This window comes from Salvelinus namaycush, chromosome 10, assembly GCF_016432855.1.
Source record: "Salvelinus namaycush isolate Seneca chromosome 10, SaNama_1.0, whole genome shotgun sequence".
Lineage (NCBI taxonomy): Eukaryota > Metazoa > Chordata > Actinopteri > Salmoniformes > Salmonidae > Salvelinus > Salvelinus namaycush.
The window spans coordinates 49389486-49406092 of NC_052316.1; the positions used below are offsets into that span (position 1 = coordinate 49389486).

A 16607-nucleotide genomic window follows, 5' to 3' on the forward strand; every position below is an offset into this window, starting at 1 on the left:
GCTGCTTGTCCTTGATATTTTACTGTATAGTCAGACACGCTGCTTGTCCTTGATATTTTACTGTATAGTCAGACACGCTGCTTGTCCTTGATATTTTACTGTATAGTCAGACACGCTGCTTGTCCTTGATATTTTACTGTATAGTCAGACACGCTGCTTGTCCTTGATATTTTACTGTATAGTCAGACACGCTGCTTGTCCTTGATATTTTGGAACCATTCACAGACATAAGAGATAAAGACCTAGCTGTCCGTTACTTTCAGATGCAGGGTTAGGATTTCAAAACTAGTGGTTACTTTTCCAAATCATCCAGGTCGTCCAGAAATCCTGGTTGGAAGATGCCTATGCAGGGTACACATTTTTAAGGGCCTATATCCTGATCACTGATTGGCTAACCTCTGACCTCTACAGTGTTTTGTTCGGAGGCTGGAGTCCCCTGGTCAGCAAGGCCTGAGAAGTCAGCATGGCAAAGATCTGCACAGACCAGTCCTACCCGGCAACGACCAGGCAACAGCCGCGTCTCGGCACGCCCGATGATGACCTGGACTCCATCGAGAACGGAACCTCCAGGTGAGAAGTCAAGACTCCATTGCTTATTGTTTGGCATTGACAATGAGTAACACGGATTTGGTATGATAGCACAAACAGATTGGCATTCAGGCTAGGAGCATACAGGCTGTCTCAATCCAATGATCTAGCAACATTCAGGCTGTCTCAATCCAATGATATAGCAACATTCAGGCTGTCTCAATCCAGTGATCTAGCAACATTCAGGCTAGGAACATACAGACTGTCTCAATCCAATGATCTAGCAACATTCAGGCTAGGAACATTCAGGCTGTCTCAATCGAATGAACTAGCTAGTCAGGCTAGGAACATACAGGCTGTCTCAATCCAATGAACTAGCTAGTCAGGCTAGGAACATTCAGGCTGTCTCAATCCAATGATCTAGCTAGTCAGGCTAGGAACATACAGGCGGTCTCAGTCCAATGATCTAGCTACATTCAGGCTAGGAACATACAGGCTGTCTCAATCCAATGATCTAGCAACATTCAGGCTAGGAACATACAGGCTGTCTCAGTCCAATGATCTAGCTACATTCAGGCTAGGAACATACAGGCTGTCTCAGTCCAATGATCTAGCTACATTCAGGCTAGGAACATACAGGCTGTCTCAGTCCAATGATCTAGCAACATTCAGGCTAGGAACATACAGGCTGTCTCAGTCCAATGATCTAGCTACATTCAGGCTAGGAACATTCAGGCTGTCTCAATCCAATGATCTAGCAACATTCAGGCTAGGAGCATACAGGCTGTCTCAATCCAATGATCTAGCAACATTCAGGCTAGGAGCATACAGGCTGTCTCAATCCAATGATCTAGCAACATTCAGGCTAGGAACATTCAGGCTGTCTCAATCCAATGATCTAGCTAGTCAGGCTAGGAGCATACAGGCTGTCTCAATCCAATGATCTAGCAACATTCAGGCTAGGAGCATACAGGCTGTCTCAATCCAATGATCTAGCAACATTCAGGCTAGGAGCATACAGGCTGTCTCAATCCAATGATCTAGCTAGTCAGGCTAGGAGCATACAGGCTGTCTCAATCCAATGATCTAGCAACATTCAGGCTAGGAACATACAGGCTGTCTCAATCCAATGCTCTAGCAACATTCAGGCTAGGAACATACAGGCTGTCTCAATCCAATGCCAGCTGCCTGTTGTCTAGCTGCCATATAAAGCAGTGTCCTTGTGGATTAACACAGCCACATTGTGTTCAGTAGTTAACCTCTCTCTCTCTTTCAGGGACAACTCAGAGTGTGAAGACACCTTGTCAGAGGTTCAGGGTGCTGTCTCTGTGTTAACCAGCAGACACACAGAGTCTCACAGAGATTCCTTTACAGGGTCAGGAGCCCTGGCCAGGTATCCCCCACCTCACAGCATTGCACCATCCTACCCATATCATTCAGTCATTCATGTTCATTCAGTGTTTCACATGCCCATCATCACTTGTTGCTTGTCCATCATCACTTGTTGCTTGTCCATCATCACTTGTTGCTTGTCCATCATCACTTGTCGCTTGTCCATCATCACTTGTCGCTTGTCCATCATCACTTGTCGCTTGTCCATCATCACTTGTCGCTTGTCCATCATCACTTATCGCTTGTCCATCATCACTTGTCGCTTGCCCATCATCACTTGTCCATCGTCACTTGTCGCTTGTCCATCGTCACTTGTCGCTTGTCCATCGTCACTTGTCGCTTGTCCATCGTCACTTGTCGCTTGTCCATCGTCACTTGTCGCTTGTCCATCGTCACTTGTCGCTTGTCCATCGTCACTTGTCGCTTGTCCATCGTCACTTGTCGCTTGTCCATCATCACTTGTCGCTTGTCCATCATCACTTGTCGCTTGTCCATCATCACTTGTCGCTTGTCCATCATCACTTGTCGCTTGTCCATCATCACTTGTCGCTTGTCCATCATCACTTGTCGCTTGTCCATCATCACTTGTCGCTTGTCCATCATCACTTGTCGCTTGTCCATCATCACTTGTCGCTTGTCCATCATCACTTGTCGCTTGTCCATCATCACTTGTTGCTTGTCACTTGTCCATTGTCATTTTCAAATCATGCAAAGTCATCCTCTCTTATCTTGGTCACAAACTCAGCAGCCATAATATAACCCAGTCCACACAACCTGGCAGCCATAATATAACCCAGTCCACACAACCTGGCAGCCATAATATAACCCAGTCCACACAACCTGGCAGCCATAATATAACCCAGTCCACACAACCTGGCAGCCATAATATAACCCAGTCAACACAACCTGGCAGCCATAATATAACCCAGTCAACACAACCTGGCAGCCATAATATAACCCAATCCACACAACCTGGCAGCCATAATATAACCCAGTCCACACAACCTGGCAGCCATAATATAACCCAGTCAACACAACCTGGCAGCCATAATATAACCCAGTCCACACAACCTGGCAGCCATAATATAACCCAGTCCACACAACCTGGCAGCCATAATATAACCCAGTCCACACAACCTGGCAGCGATAATATAACCCAGTCCACACAACCTGGCAGCCATAATATAACCCAGTCCACACAACCTGGCAGCCATAATATAACCCAGTCAACACAACCTGTCAGCCATAATATAACCCAGTCCACACAACCTGGCAGCCATAATATAACCCAGTCCACACAACCTGGCAGCCATAATATAACCCAGTCCACACAACCTGGCAGCCATAATATAACCCAGTCCACACAACCTGGCAGCCATAATATAACCCAGTCAACACAACCTGGCAGCCATAATATAACCCAGTCAACACAACCTGGCAGCCATAATATAACCCAGTCAACACAACCTGGCAGCCATAATATAACCCAGTCAACACAACCTGGCAGCCATAATATAACCCAGTCCACACAACCTGGCAGCCATAATATAACCCAGTCCACACAACCTGGCAGCCATAATATAAATCAGTCAACACAACCTGGCAGCCATAATATAACCCAGTCCACACAACCTGGCAGCCATAATATAACCCAGTCCACACAACCTGGCAGCCATAATATAACCCAGTCAACACAACCTGGCAGCCATAATATAACCCAGTCCACACAACCTGGCAGCCATAATATAACCCAGTCCACACAACCTGGCAGCCATAATATAACCCAGTCAACACAACCTGGCAGCCATAATATAACCCAGTCCACACAACCTGCCAGCCATAATATAACCCAGTCCACACAACCTGCCAGCCATAATATAACCCAGTCCACACAACCTGGCAGCCATAATATAACCCAGTCCACACAACCTGGCAGCCATAATATAACCCAGTCCACACAACCTGGCAGCCATAATATAACCCAGTCCACACAACCTGGCAGCCATAATATAACCCAGTCCACACAACCTGGCAGCCATAATATAACCCAGTCCACACAACCTGGCAGCCATAATATAACCCAGTCAACACAACCTGGCAGCCATAATATAACCCAGTCCACACAACCTGGCAGCCATAATATAACCCAGTCCACACAACCTGGCAGCCATAATATAACCCAGTCAACACAACCTGGCAGCCATAATATAACCCAGTCCACACAACCTGGCAGCCATAATATAACCCAGTCCACACAACCTGGCAGCCATAATATAACCCAGTCAACACAACCTGGCAGCCATAATATAACCCAGTCCACACAACCTGGCAGCCATAATATAACCCAGTCCACACAACCTGGCAGCCATAATATAACCCAGTCCACACAACCTGGCAGCCATAATATAACCCAGTCCACACAACCTGGCAGCCATAATATAACCCAGTCCACACAACCTGGCAGCCATAATATAACCCAGTCCACACAACCTGGCAGCCATAATATAACCCAGTCCACACAACCTGGCAGCCATAATATAACCCAGTCCACACAACCTGGCAGCCATAATATAACCCAGTCCACACAACCTGGCAGCCATAATATAACCCAGTCCACACAACCTGGCAGCCATAATATAACCCAGTCCACACAACCTGGCAGCCATAATATAACCCAGTCCACACAACCTGGCAGCCATAATATAACCCAGTCCACACAACCTGGCAGCCATAATATAACCCAGTCAACACAACCTGGCAGCCATAATATAACCCAGTCCACACAACCTGGCAGCCATAATATAACCCAGTCCACACAACCTGGCAGCCATAATATAACCCAGTCAACACAACCTGGCAGCCATAATATAACCCAGTCCACACAACCTGGCAGCCATAATATAACCCAGTCCACACAACCTGGCAGCCATAATATAACCCAGTCCACACAACCTGGCAGCCATAATATAACCCAGTCAACACAACCTGGCAGCCATAATATAACCCAGTCAACACAACCTGGCAGCCATAATATAACCCAGTCAACACAACCTGGCAGCCATAATATAACCCAGTCAACACAACCTGGCAGCCATAATATAACCCAGTCCACACAACCTGGCAGCCATAATATAACCCAGTCCACACAACCTGGCAGCCATAATATAACCCAGTCCACACAACCTGGCAGCCATAATATAACCCAGTCCACACAACCTGGCAGCCATAATATAACCCAGTCCACACAACCTGGCAGCCATAATATAACCCAGTCAACACAACCTGGCAGCCATAATATAACCCAGTCAACACAACCTGGCAGCCATAATATAACCCAGTCAACACAACCTGGCAGCCATAATATAACCCAGTCCACACAACCTGGCAGCCATAATATAACCCAGTCCACACAACCTGGCAGCCATAATATAACCCAGTCCACACAACCTGGCAGCCATAATATAACCCAGTCCACACAACCTGGCAGCCATAATATAACCCAGTCCACACAACCTGGCAGCCATAATATAACCCAGTCCACACAACCTGGCAGCCATAATATAACCCAGTCCACACAACCTGGCAGCCATAATATAACCCAGTCCACACAACCTGGCAGCCATAATATAACCCAGTCCACACAACCTGGCAGCCATAATATAACCCAGTCCACACAACCTGGCAGCCATAATATAACCCAGTCCACACAACCTGGCAGCCATAATATAACCCAGTCCACACAACCTGGCAGCCATAATATAACCCAGTCCACACAACCTGGCAGCCATAATATAACCCAGTCCACACAACCTGGCAGCCATAATATAACCCAGTCCACACAACCTGGCAGCCATAATATAACCCAGTCCACACAACCTGGCAGCCATAATATAACCCAGTCCACACAACCTGGCAGCCATAATATAACCCAGTCCACACAACCTGGCAGCCATAATATAACCCAGTCCACACAACCTGGCAGCCATAATATAACCCAGTCCACACAACCTGGCAGCCATAATATAACCCAGTCCACACAACCTGGCAGCCATAATATAACCCAGTCCACACAACCTGGCAGCCATAATATAACCCAGTCCACACAACCTGGCAGCCATAATATAACCCAGTCCACACAACCTGGCAGCCATAATATAACCCAGTCCACACAACCTGGCAGCCATAATATAACCCAGTCCACACAACCTGGCAGCCATAATATAACCCAGTCAACACATACAGTGAGGCGTCTCAAATGGCACCCTATTCCCTATACAGTGCACTACCTTTGACCAGAGTGCTATGTGGCCTTGGTCAAAGGTAGTGCACTGTATAGGGAATAGGGTGCCATTTGAGACGTAGCCAGAAACCAGACAGAGAGTGTGTTGTTTTCTCTAAACGTCTAGGCTCTCTCACTTCCTGTTCATGCTGCGGACCTGGGCCTCTCACAAGATGCACCACGAGGTGGAGAGACCGGACTCCTTCCTGGAGCGCTTCAGGGGCCCTGAGCTCAAAGAGGCCTCCAGCAGAGAGAGCAACGCACAGTCACTAGGATACCCCGACAGAGTCCGCAAGAGGAAGTAAGTCTGGACTAGAGATGGGGATGGTCAACTGGGGTTGCAAAATTTCCTGAATGTTTTCAAAATTCCCTGATTTTTTGCAGAAATCCCGATTGGAGGAATTCTGGATTTCCTGCTTATTCTGGGAATCTTGGAACCCAACCCGTTATTTATGGGAAATTTGGGAATTTGGGGAAAATTCACAGAATTTTGCCACTCTATGCTCAATGAAATACGTTGTCTTGAAAAGTGAACCCTAACAATAGACCGGACAGGTCTCTCTTCTTTCAAAAGTGGGTCTAACCTGTATAAAAAACGATCCAATTAAAACAAACCCAAAAGTTTGTAACTTGGAATATCCTTTCATAGACCTGTGATTTAATATCTTAACTTCAAACGACTTTAATAGACCTGTGATTTAATATCGTAACTTCAGATGGCTTTAATAGACCTGTGATTTAATATCTTAAGATGACCCAGAAACATTCTAATACATCATCTGAGCATACTGGATTAAATGATGCTCAATTTGGATTAAATCATGTTAAATTTGGATTAAATTATGCTAAATTTGAGCCATAAGGAGGTAAATAGCGGTCCCTCCTCAAGCCAAATCAGTACCACAATTAACCCTGCCAACCTGTCCCTGTCTTTCCCTCTCAAGCCAAATCAGTACCACAATTAACCCTGCCAACCTGTCCCTGTCTTTCCCTCTCAAGCCAAGTCAGTACCACAATTAACCCTGCCAACCGGTCCCTGTCTTTCCCGCTCAAGCCAAGTCAGTACCACAATTAACCCTGCCAACCTGTCCCTGTCTTTCCCTCTCAAGCCAAGTCAGTACCACAATTAACCCTGCCAACCTGTCCCTGTCTTTCCCTCTCAAGCCAAGTCAGTCAGTGGCCTCTGGCTATGTACAATATGAACAACTGCAACAGCACAGATGAGTAAGTGGAACTAGAAGATGAGTAAGTGGAACTAGACGAGAAGTAGCTCTATAGAGAGAAAGTAGAAAGTAGCCTCCGATACTAGTTTATACTGGACACTGGAATTCTTGGAGGTCTTAATTTATTTAATATTTTTTTACCTCAGTTTCAACATACTCTCCTGCAACCCGCCTCACCCAATGTGGTATGGATCTGCTATTTTCTATACTTTAGAACCGGAACCCCCAACAGAAGCTAGCCAGCTAACTAGCTACTAGCTAATAGTCAGTTTGCCACGGCTAGCGGTCATCAGCTAACCTTAGCCTGGTCAACTCCTGCCAGTCTGCACAGTGCATTTCAACCCAGAGCTTACCGGACTGCTCTTTCTCCATCTCCGGTTTCCTACCACAATCACCTGGATCATTGCAGCTGGCTAGCTGCTATCCGAGTGGCTACCTCCTGGTTAACGTCTCTGTCCAGAAGCAAGCACCAGTGAGCCTGGAACTAGCCTCGTGCTTGGCCCAGCCCCCGGCTAGCTGAAGAGGTCCATCAGCCACTCCTTGGGCTACAATACATATTTTGCCAGAGTTACACACGGAATAAACAAACGTACAGTCAATAACACAATAGAAAAATCGATATACAGTGTGTGCAAATGATGTAAGATTAGGGAGGTAAGGCAATAAATAGCCCGTAGTGGCGAAGTAATTACAATTTAGCAATTAAACACTGGAGTGATAGATGTGCAGAAGATGAATGTGCAAGTAGAGATACTGGGGTGCAAAGGAGCAAAAAATTAATAATTAACAATATGGGGATGAGGTAGTTGGATGGGCTATTTACAGATGTGCTATGTACAGGTGCAGTGATCTGTGAGCTGCTCTGACAGCTGGTGCTTAAAGTTAGTGAGGGAGATATGAGTCTCCAGCTTCAGTGATTTTTGCAATTTGTTCCAGTCATTGGCAGCAGAGAACTGTAAGGAAAGGCGGCCAAATAGGTGTTTGCTTTGGGGGTGACTAGTGAAATATACCTGCTGGAGCGCGTACCTTTCCTCTCTAATCTTACATAATTTGCACATACTGTATATAGATTTTTATATTGTGTTATTGACTGCACGTTTGTTTATTCCATGTGTAACTCTGTGTTGTTGTTTGTGTCACACTGCTTTGCTTTATTTTGGCCAGGTCGCAGTTGTAAATGAGAACTTGTTCTCAACTGGCCTACCTGGTTAAATGAAGGTGAAATATATATATATATTTTTAAAGCCATTTTGCCACAACTTTGGAAGTATGCTTGGGGTCATTGTCCATTTGGAAGACCCATTTGCGACCAAGCTTTAACTTCCTGACTGATGTTGTTTCAATATATATACGCATAATTTTCCTTTCTCATGATGCCATCTATTTTGTGAAGTGCACCAGTCCCTCCTGCAGCATAGCACCCCTACAACATGATGCTGCCACCCCCGTGCTTCACGGTTGGGATGGTGTTCTTCTTGCAAGCCTCCTCTTTTTTCCTAAAAACATAAGGATCGTCATCATGGCCAAACAGCTAAATTTTTGTTTCATCAGACCAGAGAACGTTTCTCCAAAAAGTACGTACTTTGTCCCCATGTGCAGTTGCAAACCATAGTCTGGCTGTTTTATGGTGGTTTTGGAGCAGTGGCTTCTTCCTTGCTGAGCGGCCTTTCAGGTTATGTCGATATAGGACTCGTTTTACTGTGGATATAGATACTTTTGTACCTGTTTCCTCCAGCATCTTCACAGGGTCCTTTGATGTTGTTCTGGGATTGATTTGCACTTTTTGCACCAAAGTACGTTCATCTCTAGGAGACAGAACGCGTCTCCTTCCTGAGCGGTATGAAGGCTGCGTGGTCCCATGGTGTGTATACTTGCGTACTATTGTTTTTACAGATGAACGTGGTACATTCATGCATTTGGAAATTGCTCCCAAGGATCAACCAGACTTGTGGAGGTCTACAATTTTTTTCTGAGGTCTTGACGGATTTCTTTTGATTTTCCCATGATGTCAAGCAAAGAGGCACTGAGTTTGAAGGTAGGCCTTGAAATACATCCACAGGTACACCTCCAATTGACTCAAATTATGTCAATTAGCCTATCAGAAGCTTCTAAAGCCATGACATCATTTTCTCGAATTTTCCAAGCTGTTTAAAGGCACAGTCAACTTAGTGTATGTAAACTTCTGACCCACTGGAATTGTGATACAGTGAAATAATCTGTCTGTAAACAATCGTTGGAAAAATGACTTGTGTCATGCAAAAAGTAGATGTCCTAACTGACTGGCCAAAACTATAGTTTGTTAACAAGAAATTTGTTGAGTGGTTGAAAAACAAGTTTTAATGACTCCAACCTTAGTGGATGTAAACTTCCCACTTCAGCTGTAGATAAGCACTCGGGGCTCCAAAATGGCGGAGCGGTCTAAGGCACTGCATCTCAGTGCTAGAAGTGTCACTACAGACCCTGGTTTGATTCCAGGCTGTATCACAACCGGCCGTGATTGGGAGTCCCATAGGGCGGCGCACACAATTGGCCCAGTGTCATCCGGGTTTGGCCAGTTTAGGCCATCATTGTACAATAATTTAAAAATATATATATATGACTATGGATCGTAAGATCCTCTGCTATGTCAATAGTAGCCTTGGTATGTATTTGCTCCAGTTGGATTTTAGTATCATTGCAGCTATAGAATGATAAGACACCTTATTATTTGAGAGGTCCTGTTTAGGATTGTATGGATCACATATAGTATGGTAACTTGAAGAAATAGTAAACTATAAAGATATCCATATTTAGAATGCATTATTGAAAGTACTGATGGCGATTATACTGGTTATACTGTATCTGAAAAATATACATCTATGAATAGAAAGAAAAAAAAGAGGATTACATTGAGAATAAAAATTCTACTCCTTATTCAACATTCAGTGAAAGGTTGAACTATACTATTTCATATTTACGTAAATATTAAATTGACGTTAGACTCATGAGGAGTGAACTGTATGGTGAACATAAACAAGAGTGGTGCTTCCACCTGCTGGCTGTCGTATAACCTGCACTTCCATATTTCAGCTGACACTACATGACCAAAATATACATTACATGACCAAAATATACACTACATGACCAAAATATACACTACATATACAAAAGTACTGTATGTGGACACCCCTTCCAATGAGTGGATTTGATTGACAGGTGTATAAAATCAAGCACACAGCAATGCAATCTCCATAGACAAACATTGGCAGTAGAATGGCCTGTACTGAAGAGCTCAGTGGCTTTCAACATGGCACCGTCATAAGATGCCACCTTTCCAACAAGTCAGTTTGTCAAATTTTTGCCCCGCTAGAGCTGTTCTGGTCAACTGTAAGTGCTGTTATTTTGAAGTGAAAACATCTAGGAGCAACAACGGCTCAGCCGCGAAGTGGTAGGCCACACAGGCTCACAGAACAGGACCGCCGAGTGCTGAAGCGTGTATCGCCTACAAATCATCTGTCCATCGGTTGCAACATACACTACCGAGTTCCAAACTGCCTCTGGAAGCAACGTCTGCACAAGAACTGTTCGTCGGGAGCTTCATGAAATGGGTTTCCATGGCAGAGCAGCCGCACACAAGCCTAAGATCAGCATGTGCAATGCCAAGCGTTGGCTGGAGTTGTGTAAAGCTCGCCGCCATTGGACTCTAGAGCAGTGGAAACGTGTTCTCTGGAGTGATGAATCATGCTTCACCATCTGGTAGTCCGACGGACGAATCTGGGTTTGGCGGATGCCAGGAGAACGTTACCTGCCCATAGTGCCAACTGTAAAGTTTGGTGGAGGGCTAATGGTCTGGGGCTGTTTTTCATGGTTTGGGCTATGCCCCTTAGTTCCAGTGAAAGGAAATCTTAACGCTACAGCATACAATGACATTCTAGACAATTCTGTGCTTCCAACTTTGTGGAAACAGATTTGATTTGGATTTATTAGGATCCCCATTAGCCGACGCCAATGGCAACAGCTAGTCTTACTGTGGTCCGACACACAACGAAAAGACATTAGAGACAAAATACTTTACAATTTACATACATTTAAAAACATTAACATGTAGTATGTGTGTGTGTGTGAATGCATCTATCAATTACAGAAATACAGTGCATTCGGAAAGTATTCAGACCCCTTTCACACGTTTTGTTACGTTACAGCCTTATTCTAAAATTGATGAATTGTTTTATTTTCTCATCAATCTACACACAATATGGGGCTGGGGGGGGGGGGGGGGGGGGGGGTTAACAACTCACGCCCTGTTGTAAATCAAACAGAGAAGATTCAGGTCTCCCTCTCTTCCAAATTCACCAAAGGAATGTGCTTTGTTTCAAAATACTTTTTCCCGCCGAAAATCTAACACGTTCTAAAGTGAATACTGGAACAATATTTCTAGCATAGAACGTGGGGAATGGTCAGAGGTGATCTAAAGAACACTAATGCCGTATTGATTGTTATTTTGTGATGTCATTAAAAAAATATATAAAATAAATACTGTAACTTGGAAATTTTACACACTACATGTACGAAGTGTCCATCATATGTGTTGTGCATGAAATATGAACAATTATGAAAGTGTTTTTGTGAAGAGAGGGATGTGATTTGACAAACTTTAAGAGAAATTTGTTTACATAAACTTTGCACAGTGACAAGTCACGCCCCTGAGTGAGGTCAGAGAATGTGTCAGCCCATTTGAACAAACTGTATAAAATGATGGGTCAAAAACTAACATAACAAACCAGAGAGATGTAGAGCTGCAGCTTTACGTTTAAAGTGGTTTGAACTCTGAATCTCAACACGAGGTAGAGACGATAAACTCACCTCCCGGACAATCACTGGTACGGCTGATTAGCTGTCATAAGTAAAGTATCTTCGAAAGTGAATTTAAGTGGGCCCATTCTACTACTCTGTTCAAACCATCGTATTACACTACCCTCATCACCCCACTGGGAACCATCGACACGGCTGGCTAGCCTATCTTCAAACCATCGACACGGCTGGCTAGCCTATCTTCAAACCATCGACACGGCTAGCTAGCCTATCTTCAAACCATCGACACGGCTGGCTAGCCTATCTTCAACCCATCGACACGGCTGGCTAGCCTATCTTCAACCCATCGACACGGCTGGCTAGCCTATCTTCAAACCATCGACACGGCTGGCTAGCCTATCTTCAAACCATCGACACGGCTAGCTAGCCTATCTTCAAACCATCGACACGGCTGGCTAGCCTATCTTCAACCCATCGGCACGGCTGGCTAGCCTATCTTCAACCCATCGACACGGCTGGCTAGCCTATCTTCAACCCATCGACACGGCTGGCTAGCCTATCTTCAAACCATCGACACGGCTGGCTAGCCTATCTTCAAACCATCGACACGGCTGGCTAGCCTATCTTCAAACCATCGACACGGCTGGCTAGCCTATCTTCAAACCATCGACACGGCTGGCTAGCCTATCTTCAAACCATCGACACGGCTGGCTAGCCTATCTTCAAAGCATCGACACGGCTGGCTAGCCTATCTTCAAAGAAGCATCTTCCAGAGGGAATTGTAGGAGAATCAACTCTGTAGTTCTGTTCAGTACGACGCAACAAGTCACTGATACCGGACAACTGCAGAGAAGAACAAAAGTAGAAGACTTGTTGGAACCAATTTTTTGGACAATCAGAGCCTTACAAGCGCTGCCGAGAAAAGGCCCAACCCCCTTTCCAAGGCGGCCCGGTTCTGAGAGAGATACACGGCGAACCAAGCCATTTCTCATAAATACATTCATGACTTGTTACTCCAAGCGAGCCGCGGTTCGATTTTTGTCAGAGGGTCAGGAGGCCGGAAAAGAATGACTATATAATAATTTGTACACGGCATAGTCCATAAGGTAGTCTGCCCCAAGATGTGAAAGACAAGGAGGAGCTGCCGTAAGTATAAGAGTAACACGATGTGGGTGTCGGTAAGAACACACACAGGAGAAAAGGGTAACCTTTGCACTACCAATTCCAGGGTTTTGGCACCATTGTGGCCATTGATTGTACAATGTCAAAACACACATTAAAAAACAATGTGTTCATTGTAATGAACAGCACATGCAAGATGGCGGTAATTGTGTTACTTGATCATAATGAAATACTAGCCCTTTTGTGACGACTGTACATTCTGTGAGAAATATTTTTAAACGTTTGCTTAAAAATGAATCCAAAGTGATGTTTCAGGAAAGAGATTTGGATCATGGACCCGTCAGCAGACAGATACTACAGATGGCTCACCATCATAGCAGCACCATGTTTCTACAACCTGATGATGCTAGTGACCAGGTCTGTTCTCATACACTTCACTTCTTCATTTAAGCTCATATCTTTTTGTTGCTGAATGTTTGTCTTGTTTAATGTTGTTTATTGGTTGTTGACTATTTGTTGTCCCACAGGGCATGTTTTAATGTTGTTTATTGGTTGTTGACTATTTGTCGTCCCACAGGGCATGTTTTAATTGTTTTAATGTTGTTTATTGGTTGTTGACTATTTGTCGTCCCACAGGGCATGTTATAATTGTTTTAATGTTGTTTATTGGTTGTTGACTATTTGTCGTCCCACAGGGCATGTTTTAATTGTTTTAATGTTGTTTATTGGTTGTTGACTATTTGTCGTCCCACAGGGCATGTTTTAATTGTTTTAATGTTGTTTATTGGTTGTTGACTATTTGTCGTCCCACAGGGCATGTTTTAATTGTTTTAATGTTGTTTATTGGTTGTTGACTATTTGTCGTCCCACAGGGCATGTTATAATTGTTTTAATGTTGTATATTGGTTGTTGACTATTTGTCGTCCCACAGGGCATGTTTTAATTGTTTTAATGTTGTATATTGGTTGTTGACTATTTGTTGTCCCACAGGGCATGTTTTAATGTTGTTTATTGGTTGTTGACTATTTGTCGTCCCACAGGGCATGTTTTAATGTTGTTTATTGGTTGTTGACTATTTGTCGTCCCACAGGGCGTGTTTTAAAGTTGTTTATTGGTTGTTGACTATTTGTCGTCCCACAGGGCGTGTTTTAATGTTGTATATTGGTTGTTGACTATTTGTCGTCCCACAGGGCATGTTTTAATGTTGTTTATTGGTTGTTGACTATTTGTTGTCCCACAGGGCATGTTTTAATGTTGTTTATTGGTTGTTGACTATTTGTCGTCCAACAGGGCGTGTTTTAATGTTGTATATTGGTTGTTGACTATATGTCGTCCCACAGGGCGTGTTTTAATGTTGTTTATTGGTTGTTGACTATTTGTCGTCCCACAGGGCGTGTTTTAATGTTGTTTATTGGTTGTTGACTATTTGTCGTCCCACAGGGCGTGTTTTAATGTTGTTTATTGGTTGTTGACTATTTGTCGTCCCACAGGGCGTGTTTTAATGTTGTTTATTGGTTGTTGACTATTTGTCGTCCCACAGGGCATGTTTTAATGTTGTTTATTGGTTGTTGACTAGTTGTCGTCCAACAGGGCGTGTTTTAATGTTGTATATTGGTTGTTGACTATTTGTCGTCCAACAGGGCGTGTTTTAATGTTGTATATTGGTTGTTGACTATTTGTCGTCCCACAGGGCATGTTTTAATGTTGTTTATTGGTTGTTGACTATTTGTCGTCCCACAGGGCATGTTTTAATGTTGTTTATTGGTTGTTGACTATTTGTCGTCCCACAGGGCATGTTTTAATGTTGTTTATTGGTTGTTGACTATTTGTCGTCCCACAGGGCATGTTTTAATGTTGTTTATTGGTTGTTGACTATTTGTCGTCCCACAGGTCATGTTTTAATGTTGTTTATTGGTTGTTGACTATTTGTCGTCCCACAGGGCATGTTTTAATGTTGTTTATTGGTTGTTGACTATTTGTCGTCCCACAGGGCGTGTTTTAATGTTGTTTATTGGTTGTTGACTATTTGTCGTCCCACAGGGCATGTTTTAATGTTGTATATTGGTTGTTGACTATTTGTCGTCCCACAGGGCGTGTTTTAATGTTGTTTATTGGTTGTTGACTATTTGTCGTCCCACAGGGCATGTTTTAATGTTGTTTATTGGTTGTTGACTATTTGTCGTCCCACAGGGCGTGTTTTAATGTTGTTTATTGGTTGTTGACTATTTGTCGTCCCACAGGGCATGTTTTAATGTTGTTTATTGGTTGTTGACTATTTGTCGTCCCACAGGGCATGTTTTAATGTTGTTTATTGGTTGTTGACTATTTGTCGTCCCACAGGGCATGTTTTAATGTTGTTTATTGGTTGTTGACTATTTGTCGTCCCACAGGGCATGTTTTAATGAACTCCAGAGCACATACCTAACTCTGTGGATTGTCCTGGACTACACCTCAGACTTCATCTACTACACAGACACATTCGTCAGGTCTAGAACAGGTGAGGTTCTATGGTTCTTCAAATCAAACATTATAGAACAGGTGAGGTTAAGGTTCTACTACTCAAACATTATAGAACTGTTGAGGTTCTATGGTTCTAATACTCAAACATTCTACAACAGGTAAGGTTCTACTACACAGACACATTCGTCAGGTCTAGAACAGGTGAGGTTCTATGGTTCTACTACGCAGACATTCTAGAACAGGTGAGGTTATATGGTTCTTCTACTCAGACATTCTAGAACAGGTGAGGTTCTATGGTTCTTCTACTCAGACATTCTAGAACAGGTGAGGTTCTATGGTTCTTCAAATCAAACATTATAGAACAGGTGAGGTTAAGGTTCTACTACTCAGACACATTCTAGAACAGATGAGATTCTACTATTCAGACACATTCTAGAACAGATGAGATTCTACTAATCAGACACATTCTAGAACAGATGAGATTCTACTACTCAGACACATTCTAGAACAGATGAGATTCTACTACTCAGACACATTGTAGAACAGATGAGATTCTACTAATCAGACACATTCTAGAACAGGTGAGATTCTACTACTCAGACACATTCTAGAACAGGTGAGGTTCTACTACTCAGACACATTCTAGAACAGGTGAGGTTCTACTACTCAGACACATCATCAGATTTAGAACAGGTGAGGTTCTGCTACTCAGACACATTCTAGAACAGATGAGATTCCATGGTTCTACTACTCAGACACATTGTCAGATTTAGAACAGGTGAGGTTCTGCTACTCAGACTCACTCTAGAACA

At 43.7% G+C, this 16607-nt stretch overlaps 1 protein-coding gene across 1 annotated transcript in view; it reads left to right on the forward strand.

The window, feature by feature from the left end:
* The first annotated feature begins 463 nt into the window (after positions 1 to 463).
* LOC120054382 (cyclic nucleotide-gated cation channel alpha-3-like) overlaps positions 464 to 16607 on the forward strand; it is a 45055-nt gene continuing 28911 nt past the window's right edge. Inside the window, exons 1-5 of the mRNA XM_039001794.1 lie at positions 464 to 570; positions 1805 to 1921; positions 6327 to 6500; positions 13651 to 13752; positions 15726 to 15832. Of these exons, the coding sequence (XP_038857722.1) occupies positions 464 to 570; positions 1805 to 1921; positions 6327 to 6500; positions 13651 to 13752; positions 15726 to 15832 (607 nt within the window). The remainder of the gene's footprint in view (positions 571 to 1804; positions 1922 to 6326; positions 6501 to 13650; positions 13753 to 15725; positions 15833 to 16607) is intronic.